Source organism: Humulus lupulus, chromosome 1 (genome assembly GCF_963169125.1).
Source record: "Humulus lupulus chromosome 1, drHumLupu1.1, whole genome shotgun sequence".
Taxonomy (NCBI): Eukaryota; Viridiplantae; Streptophyta; class Magnoliopsida; order Rosales; family Cannabaceae; genus Humulus; species Humulus lupulus.
In genome coordinates this window covers 298826284-298837197 of record NC_084793.1, presented here as the reverse complement: position 1 = coordinate 298837197, position 10914 = coordinate 298826284, and the positions used below count along the sequence as shown (strand labels likewise).

Genomic DNA, 10914 nt, shown 5'->3' with positions numbered 1-10914 from the left:
TTTTTTAAATTATAGTTTTAGATATTTTTATATACGTTTTAACAATATTTTGCACAAAATTATATCAAAGATAATTATTAGAATTTGAATACCTAATAATAAATACTAAAAATTTTAACTCACAAATCTTAAAATAATTATAAAAATATAAAATTGAGAAAAATAATAGACTTTTATTATCATTTTAATTTATGGATAATTGACAAATAAAAATCTATTATCATTATTAATGTCAAAATATTAGGCTTTTTATCGTGTTGTGCCGTGCCAATTTTCAATTCGTGTCGTACCTGGCCCAAGCCCATATTTTTTCGTGCCGTGTCATGCGCGTGCCTCCTGGGCTCGTGCCGTGCTAGAAAGCCTGGCCCGTATTTACAACTCTAGGGTAGGCAGCCTTGGGGAGAGAGAAAGATTGCAGGAGAGAGAGAGTGGTTGCAAGAGAGAGAGGGGGGGGGGGGGGGGAGACAGACGGGGCGGCTCCGGGGAGGTGGGTGGCTGGGGAGGCGTGGTTGGTGGGTGGAAGAGAATGGGGATTTTGAGAAATGAAGAAGAAGGGTTGGCTGAGAAAGGGTTATGGTGGGGACTATTAGCTGCGACACGTGTCGCTGCTAATAATCTATTGAAAATTTTTGGTGGGGAAATTCCCACGTTTTACAGTCGCCCCTAATATCAAAAATGTCGTCGTTAATAATATTATAAATTTTAAAAAAAATATCCAATGTGATATCAGCAGCGAACATGCTTTGTCGCCACTAATATTGACATTATTATTAGCGGCGATTTGTGGTCGCTGCTAAAAAGTATTTTTCTTGTAGTGAATCAAGAAAAACCGTTAAATACACAATTTTTATATAGAATAGATATGTATATCTTAGGAGTTCTCAGTGCTTTATGGATACAAAGTATTTTCAAAATAAATTAAAAATATTGTATTTTTGAAAATTCAATATATATTTTTTTAAATAAAAGCATAAGAAATTATTATTTAAAAAAACTCTATTTTAATTCTTTTCAACATAATCTAATAAAATAATTATTTTTTAAATACTTAATTGTATTATTTTTTTACTTGAAATTCTAACATCAATTTTAAATAAATCATTTTTATAATTTGATAGACAATACTGGAGTATGTTGTCTCACATGTAGCAAGTGTAAGAATACCAAGTCATTAATGAGAATATGGATAACTCCACTAATCACCAATTGATTTTTAGATTGAGCTCCATGATTCCTATCATGGTATCATGAGCCATATCCCTAACAAGCATTCAATCCACACTAATGCAAATAGTGAACCAAAATACAAAAAAAGTAAGCCACACAAGATCTGCATAATGCAACAAGCATAAGAATATTTTAATCATTAATAAGAAATAAATAATTCAACTAATCATTAATTAATTTTTAGACAGAGTCGCATAATTCTTGTCGGACAATATGTAACATCTTAGTCAAAATATGGTGGCCATGGGGATAGAATAAAATGAAATGAAAAGGTAAATAATGAAAATAAGACGAAAATAATAAATTAAACTCATTTTATAATTTTTAAGCCAAATTAAGTTAAGATTAGGGTATAATTTATTGGTGAACCTTGGTCAATGAGAAGATAATTTATTGGTATATATATTATTTGTTAAATATTGAAAAATTTATTTGATTTTTAGCTTAATTTGTGAAGGGAATTAAAATTAATGAAAGCATAACGTCGTAATTTAAGACATAACAATAACGTAGTGGAAGACGTATCGTATTATTATTATAGCCGAGTGTTTAATTTGACATGTTTGAATTCATATCAAACTATTTTTTAATTACTCTTTCTCTTACAAAATGAAAAGAAGTTCCCAAAAATTTCTAGACTATATATATTTACTATTTGGCAATTTATATTTATATGCATGATGAAATATTTTATGACTACTTGCGTAGCCAGATGACAAGTTTTCTTTGATCACTGTTAATTTAATACATATATATATATATATATATATATATATAAATATGTAGTAGTTGAACTTGAAGGCTTAGAACTCCACCCCAACAATATCTATAAATAATAGAACTAGAAAACGATAAATGCAGAGCAGATTAACTTATATATAGCTAATAATCATCAAAGGAAAAAAAATATATAGCTTGATCATGAAGCGTGCTATACTACTGGTTGTTTCTCTAATTATTGTAAGTCTAACATTGTCATCAAAGGCTAATGCAACCACCAAACATAGTCATTTCGTGTTGGTTCATGGGGCTGGCCATGGAGCTTGGTGCTGGTACAAGGTGGCTACTCTCTTACAGTCCATGGGTCATAATGTCACAACTATGGACCTTACAGCCTCAGGAATCAATCCTATCCAAGTTAGCCAAGTCAACGGTTCATTGGTTGACTACGCTAAGCCGTTGATGAATTTCATGGCATCTTTGCCGGCGGCGGCCACAGCGGAGAAGGTCGTCTTGGTGGGCCATAGTTTAGGTGGGCTCAGTATATCTCTTGCTATGGAGACCTTTCCCCATAAGATTTCAGCTGCAGTATTTGTCACAGCGTTTATGCCTGGTCCTAATCTCAGCTATTCAAAAATATCCCAAGAGGTAAACATGTTTTTTTATTAATAATTAAGGAATCATTGTTAGATAGATCAAAATTAACATTGATTAAAGAGTAGTCAAAAATAATTTTCTTACAAAAAATTATTAATTCGTTTATTAGACTTTTATTTTATATTTTCTTGCAATATGTTAAACATTGTCATTGAAACAATAAGTTAATTTAACAGCTGGAATTAAAATAAAAACTTTACCATGTATATGATTTGTATTTTGAACTTTAGTTTTCATGTTAATTTGATCTAACAGTATTTTCCATGATATGAAAAAACGGTGTAAAAATAAGGTACAATATATAAATATTTTATTCAGACATATTGAAATGATATATATATATATATTAATCTTATGATATACAAGCACTGTTATATCAAGTTTAAGTTGATATAATATTTAGCATAATCAACTCATCATTCATATACCACACTATCTTTTCTTTTGAGAAACAGAGTACACAGGGAAACGGTTCTCCTATGGATTCGACATTTATATATGGCAATGGTCCAAATAATCCTCCTACTGCTGTACTTTTTGGCCCAAATTTATTGGCATCAAACTTTTACCAGCTTTCTCCACCAGAGGTACATATATATACATAAACAAATTATTTGTCATATATTTAATTAATTGCAAATATTAAGTTAATTAACAATCTACTATATATATAATATCGGTTAATAACTATATATATTAATGTGTTTAATTAATAAGCAGGATTTGGTGCTTGGTCTATCATTGTTGAGACCTTATGATATGTTTAGTAATGAAGAATTGTTTAATAAACAACTAAAACTGACCAAAGAGAAGTATGGCTCTGTAAGAAGAGTTTTTATCGTGTGCGACCAAGACCGTGCGATCGAGGAGAGTTTGCAGAGGTGGATGATTGAGAGGAATCCACCGCATGAAGTGATGGTCATCAATGGAACAGATCACATGGTTATGTTCTCTAGGCCACTCGAGCTCTTTTCCTACCTGGGACAGATTGCACACAAATATTATTAATACATTCATGTAATTATAAAATGATTTCTTTCACAACTATTGTTAACATGCCTAAATAAACTGAAACTCTTTATACATTCTTACTAAAAGTTTGATTTGTTACTCTGTTCTGTTACACATATTACTAATATTCAAATTTAAAAAAAAAATTACTAGTACTTTGATTTGTTACTCTTTTACACATGTTACAAATATTTAAACTTTAAGAAATATTGCTTGTAAACTAAAGTAAAGAACACCATGTATTTTTACATTTTTCAACCTTAATTTTTCTTGACTTACATATCTACTCATCTACAAGAGTAACCAGAGTTATTAAAAGATTTAATACAAAGACCTAAAGTCAAACCCTCTCTTCTAGTTTGGTCTATAGAACTCGTAGAGCTCTTTTAAAGTCTTGGAAATTCAACAAGTATCCCAATGGAGGCCAACTAGAATTCCTTAAACTATATCTCGAGCGCTCCTCAAAAATCAGTTTAAGCTCTTTTAAGTATCAGTTGATGATATATGGGGATGAAAGCATCCAGACCACTATGGATAACCATGGAAACCTTTTTCTTTTTTTGTATTTCTAAAATGATATAACTAAAAATGAAAATATAGTAAGACATGTACCTCACTATATCCACACATCAGTATGTTGACGCGGTTTTTCGCCAACAGTATATTACGTAATTAGTTGGAATAAATTAGTGCTTAAGGATAAACCGTAGTAGGGATAATAACTATTAAGGATGCTCGGAATGAGATACTAAGAACACTTGTTCCTTTTTATGTGGTTCGGAGGCTAAAATCTCTCTAGTCCACAAGTCGATATTATTACTGTATATCTCTCTATATTTTGGTAGAGTATTTGCATTACAGAGAAAAAACCCAACCCCTTCTCCTATCCAAGATCTTGGTATTTATAAAAGAATCATCACAGGATAGGTGCTGGGGTCATCATGTGAATACAAATCCTTTCTGTGACCTGTCTTACAGAAATGATGGATATTACAATATATATTAAGGTATGGTCTAATCATTAGGTAAAACTGATCATGGGTCGTCTGGTATAATCGGACATGTGATGTCTAATTATGCACGTTTATGTTACGTGTCCGAGAATTCAGGGATAAACGGACATGTAATGTCTGATCACGCACGTTTATATATAACGTATCCAGATTTATAAAAGCTCCTAGAAATAGCAGATCTTCAGCGTACCCCGACCTGGACATAACGCTAGCTCGCGTCTAGGACGCTATGCTTTATATGCGTCTCCAGATCGTGTCCTATTGCTCTGTCTTCATCAGCTCGTGTTATTTTCTCGGGGAGTCTCACTGCCGAGGCATAGGATATATCAATTTGTGGATCATCTAGTACTGTCCTTGGCTAGCCAGCTGTACTCGAGCTGCCTAAAAGACCCGGGCTGAAATATCAGGGCGTACATTTGCCCCCCAAGTCCCTGCCCGTGTCTTATGATGCCATCCTCTGACTGACACGGTGGTGACTTTTAAACTTCTGTTGCGATTATCCATGTTTGCTCATTACTTGAGTACTGGACAAGTGGAATGTCGCGATTGGCGTCTGTTCGGGTTTCGAGGTTTGCATTAATGGTCTGGCCACCATTTTTCCACTGTTTCATCTTTAGAAACACCACCATCGGATCTTGCACTAGTTTGATCGGACGGTCCTCGCCGCTTTATGCCTTTTACTTATAAATAAGGTTGGCAATTTCCAGTATTTATCACCTTTCATTTGAAACATTTTCATATTTTCTCTCTTCAGCCTTTACAACCCTTCTTCTTTCTCAAAGGAAAACAAAAATCTTCCGCAGCAAAAAAAAAACCTCAGAAACCCGCTTGCTCAGGAGTCTTCCAATTTTCTTCCATGCAATGCTTATTTCTCTCAACTGAAGAACATACTGTAAGTCTTTTGGTTTTGCCGAAATTTTTCTTTTACTGGCTTTTGGGTTTTCTTCCCTCTTTTTATTTTTTGTATCATGCCTATTCGCACTTCTCCGTAGTCAATATTAGGTGGTTCTCCATAGGTTTTTGGCACATAGGCTTCGATTTAAGTTTATGGAGTAGGCCTTAAAATATCCCTAGAATTGTGATGTTTATACAACTGGGTGATTTCTGGGGAAACCTGGGCAACTAACGGGGGATTTTAGGAAATACCCACCCAGGATATAAAAGATGAAAAGTTTTTAGGGTTCGGGACTAGGTTGCTTAGGGGCTACGCTTCTTGGGCAGTTTTTCTCTAAACTGCTTCCCCAGGGGGGTAGTGGCCTGATTTTCTGACACACGGATCCCTAAACATCAGGGGTCTGTTGGGAAACCTAGGCGCGTAGCATAGGTAGCGCGTGGCACCACATCGCGGGCTGAGATTGCATCAGCTTGTGTGTTAGAATCCTCAACCTTTCTTTGTTATTTCTTTCCTGTATAAAAATTCTAGGTCGCCCACTAAGAGTTCCATCGCTCTTGTTCGATAGGCGAGCTAATGGCACCCAAGAAAGGCGCGCCCAAGAAGAACGTACCTGGCTCATCGTCTCAACGAGCCAATAAGGGGAAAGAGGGTTCCTCCGAATCCCCCCTCCCCCAGTTCGGCCCCGTGGTGGAGGAGGAGGTCGTAATTGGACCTGATGCCTTCTTCGAGGCAGAGAGGATAGCCTCCAAGATCACGACCCAAGGAAGGGTCAACAAGATTATGTTGTCCCACAACATCGAGGTTGGGACTGGCGTCCTAATCGCTCGACCTCCGCTTGAAGGGGAACGGAGCTGCGCCCCACTACAGGATGACTTTGCGGCCTGGAGTGATGAGCACCTAAAGTCAGGGGCCTTCCTTCCCCTTGATCAATATTTTGCCGACTTCCTCAACTACGTGCAGTTGGCATCGTTCTAGCTCCCCCCGAACTCGTATCGGCTATTGGCGGGGCTGAAGTACCTTTTCTTGAAGCATGAGTGGGAGGTCCCCACCCCTGCGGACATTCTCTACTTCTTCTGCCTCAAGGCCAGCCCGGATCAACGGGGACGAGGCGATGGGTTCTACTATCTGACCCGATTCCCGAACTCACCCGCAGTCATCAAGCTGCCTAGCCACCCCAATGATTTTAAGGATCAGTTCTTTATGTCGAATGGGTTTCGTAACTGCAAACACCGATATTTCAACCGTCCTCGTAAGTCTTCTTTCCTTTCGTACCTCGCTTAATTATTCTTTCGTACTTAGTCTTCTCGCGTGTATACTGACTGGAGTATCTTCGTGCAGCCATTTTTGTGAGGACGGATAAATCAGTGACCCTTGGTGGTCAATACGACACCTTGGCGAGGCTTCCGTCCAGCGAGAAGGATTACTGCCAGCTCGTGTCTGATGACATGATGTTGGCGTGAAAGTTGATTACTGAAGGCCAGACTCTGGCCTTGAGGAGGACTCGGGCTAACCACCCAGCTGTCCGCGAGCTAGTGTCTATCCCCGAATGAGGTGTTGGGGCCGATGAAGGTGAAGAGCAAGAAGAGGCCGAGGTGTCGCTGGTGCGAAAGAGGCGAGCTCCTAAGGCCGCTCGGGACCCAGACGTGGGACGAGCTTCATTGGGGGCAGCAGATGGCCCCTCCGGCCAAGGTAACTTGTACCCATTTAGGGACTTAGATAGGGCTGTCACTAACCTTAGGCTAGTTAGGTTTAACCCAAACCAGCTCGTGCACCATCACCCTAATGACCCCGACCGTAATATAACCCTACTCCAGTGTGTGGATCACGCAGTGGTTCGCCACGACATGGGCCATCCTAAGGGACTTATAATCGTAGATAACACCCTCTCCTTTAGGTCGGCCCTTTTCGAAGAGTATGGGACCAACCTTAGGTCGTGGCCCTCCCTTCTCCAAGGTGTCTTTGCCCCTGGACTTAGGCAATATGTGGAGGAATCCAGCCCCGAGGTAGAACCCGAGCCCGAACCTCCCCTAATCCAAGAAGTTATAGACATAGGTTCCCCTTCTCCTATAGTGGTTCCAAGGCCGGAGGTCGTGGTAGTAGACTCCTCCTATAGTTTAGAGGGTAGGACTTCTTGTTATATTGCATATATGTTCTTATGTAAATTGAGGAATTTGTATGCATACTTACTTCCCATTCTTTTTCGGGTGAGGAGATGGCATAACAAGGGGTTCCCGATATCCGCGCGGTGTTCTAGGAGGGGAAATCCAGCTCAGGGCTGCTCGTTAAGAAGCCCCGGTTCTCGTCCAAGAAGGTGCCTCATGCGGCAGGAACGACCTCCAAATCCCCGGCTAAAGGGAAAGGCCAGAGCTCGACAGCTCCAGCTGCTGCTGCTCAAGAAAAAATGGGTCCGCCTCTACCACCTCCCCGATTTCCTTCTGGTTCTGCTTGGGATCAGGCATCACTGGTTGATCCCCCAGCTCCAATTGTTCTTGCCACCACCGTACGCATCCCGGTCAATGCTCAGGACCTAGAGAAGATTCCAGACACCTTTCGTGGGACCATCTATGTAACGACCCAAATTCGCTAATAAGGCTCAAGGGCCTTGATTAGCATGCCTGGAGGGCATAATGGAGATTATGTGTGGATTTAGATGAATGATTATGATTTAAAGCATGTTATATGATTACTTGAGTACTTGAGATGCATGACTATGCGTGTCTGTATGCATATAGGCCCAGATTAGGGTAGAGGGGCATAATCGTAATTTTGGCCATTATGGGCATAACTGCTTTGATATATGTGATAATTTTTGAGACCACATTATTATGTGGATATATCTGCGATCTGTGACTCGAGACGATCCTAGTGAGCAAAGTAGCGGAAAAGTCATAGCGGGGATTTATACCCGGCTCGGGGTGGGCTCAGGGGTGTAAATGGGAATTTAGTGGATAAACTGGAGATTATTATGACATTGAGGAATGCTATTGGTGATTAGTAAGGTATCAGGAACTAAGCGGGAAATAATAGAGACACTCGAGGAAGTAGCGGGAATTGGGTAAAATGACTCAAATGCCCTTAAGTGGACTAAAGGATTAGAGTTAATTGGGAGGGCATAAAGGTCATTTGACTCTTGAGGATGGGTATTACTGAGGTTTTAAGTTAGTGGAATTTATAGAATATCAAAGAAGTCTGAAAAAGAAGGGAAAAGAAAGAGGGAGAACAGAGAGAGTTTCTCTAAGTCGGTTTACACTTTCCTTCACCTGTTTCTTGAGAATTTCTGGAGTAAAGCTTAGAGGAGAGCTGGGATAACTAAACATCAAGGATCTTGACCTAAGACTAAGGAATTGACAGAGGTTTAGCAGGGTTTCACCAACACTTGAGGTAAGATTCTAGAGTTCATCCATTTCTGTTTCTGGTTTTTAAGTTGTGGTACTTGAGTTGAATTGAATGGAACTTTGGGGAATTCAGGCTTAAGGCTGAGGAGTAGCAAGCCAAGGGAGCCTAGGGATAGCTTGTGGGCGAAATTCTATCAAAGGTATGAATTCTAAGCTCTAATTCTGATGTTCAGCTGGTTTATGTTGGGTTTTGGAGTTTGGAGGTGGCTATGGTGAATTTTGAGTTTTTGATTGCATGTGCTAGGATTTTAGATGTTTAGGGTGCTTGGGATGAGTGGAGTGTGGTCATGAGGTTGTTTTTAAGTTTGGGTAAGAGTTGGAAGAGGTTTGGTTGAGGTTGGCTCGAGAAAATCGCACAAGGGAAATTTTGGTGCTGGGCTGTCTGTGACTAGCGCTACAGCGCTAGCCTTTGGGCGCTGTAGCGCTAGGCCATTTTGCTGGAAGGGTTTTGGCTTCTGTCTGTAGCGCTATAGCGCCCTCCCAAGAGCGCTGTAGCGCTACCCTGCATTCTGAAGGGGATTTTAGGGTAATTTGCAAGGGTTTTTGACCTAAGGTTTGGGGTTTGGTTCCACCACCTTGTTTGGTGGAACTAGGACATCTCGGGGGGGGGGGGGGGGGGGGGGGGGCTCGGGATTGGCCCCGGGGCTAGGTTTAGAACTTGAGGGTTGATGTTGACTTTGGCCATGATTGTGTTTAGGTGAGCGCTAGGGCTCGAGTGGGATCGTGCTCAAGGAGTCGAGGGATTAAAGCTATTGAATTGAAAGGTAAGAAAACTGCACTCGAATGTATGGTTGTGAATAGGACTAAGTGCTCCCGAAAGTTGTATTGTGTCATCGTTGGTATTATGCCAAGGGACACGTATAAGCGGTCTAAGAGTACCGTTCATGATTTTAGCGCACGGAGCGCGAATTGGCCATTGGGTGCCGGAAATAATAGGATAACAGAGGGAGCTGCCTGTGAGCGCTAGCCCTGGTTATCGTCTGTGCATTATGTATTTGAGCTGAGATGCTTAGTATATGAAATACTTGATTGATGATATACTTGAGTTGATGAGATGCTATATGTGTAATTGATTTGTTGCTAGTTGTTCATGCTCTGTTGTTGCTGTGTTTTCTTGCTGGGCCTTGGCTCACGGGTGCTTCGTGGTGCAGGTAAGGGCAAGGGCAAGCTGGACCAGGCCTGAGGTGGAGAGCTTCGAGGTGAAATGTACATAGCCAGCCGTTCGATCACCACGGTCGAGGAGTGTGTCAGGACAGAGATTACCTAACAGCTCGCTTTTGCCTTAGTATGGCCAGTCAATGTATTTAAACGTTGTAACTTTTGTAAATGGCTTATAAACTGTCAATTTTGGGATCCCATGTACATAAACAATGTTTAGTAATGAAAACGTACTTTTGAGACCAAAACACTTTTAACCCTAGTTCCTCTACTATTTCAGTAACACGCTTTTACTTTAATGACTTGATTAGCAAGTCTGGCACTTTATAAGCACACAGTGTAACGGTCTTGGCTATCCAGGGCGTTACAATCTATGAGACCGTGAACCATACGGTGGAGCATTTTTACAAAGCCAATCCTAAGGATCTGAGAGTGATTGAGGAGAAGAGCCTGAAGAACGTCATGGAGTCAGCTCTGGGAATGAACCTTACAGTAAGCCCACTTTTCCTAGTAGAACACACTCTATTGATTATATTCCAGTACGCGTCTAACTTGTTTTCTTACTCCTTGCAGGTGGTATTGGCTCAGCACCGTAGCATAGATCGGGCCAGGGATAGGAATGAAGAGCTTAAGGCCGAGCTCCAGACCGCTTAGGCCGCCCTGTCTCCTACCCAAGCTGCCCTCGCAGCTGCTCAACAAGGTGAACTAAGCACCAAATCTTCCCTGACGGCGTCCCAAGAAGGCGAGCAGGCTGCCTTAACAGTGGCTCAAGAGGACGAGCAAGCTGCAAAGTTTCCCTGGCTGCCCTGCAGGCCGAGCTCGTGGAGGTCAAGGACAA

At 40.5% G+C, this 10914-nt stretch overlaps 1 protein-coding gene across 1 annotated transcript; it reads left to right on the top strand.

Moving 5' to 3' along the window:
• The first annotated feature begins 2113 nt into the window (after window positions 1-2113).
• LOC133779789 (methyl jasmonate esterase 1-like) lies at window positions 2114-3612 on the top strand. Its single transcript, XM_062219702.1, has 3 exons — window positions 2114-2595; window positions 3060-3191; window positions 3325-3612. Exons 1-3 carry the CDS (start codon window positions 2149-2151, stop codon window positions 3610-3612), a joined length of 867 nt encoding a protein of 288 aa, XP_062075686.1. The 5' UTR covers window positions 2114-2148.
• The last annotated feature ends 7302 nt before the right edge of the window (window positions 3613-10914 follow it).

Coding starts and splice junctions, on each gene's coding strand:
- LOC133779789 (XM_062219702.1), top strand. CDS start 2,149: ATGAAGCGTGCTATACTACTGGTTGTTTCTCTAATTATTGTAAGTCTA. Junction 2,596..3,059: donor ATTCAAAAATATCCCAAGAG/GTAAACATGTTT, acceptor TTTGAGAAACAG/AGTACACAGGGAAACGGTTC. Junction 3,192..3,324: donor ACCAGCTTTCTCCACCAGAG/GTACATATATAT, acceptor ATTAATAAGCAG/GATTTGGTGCTTGGTCTATC.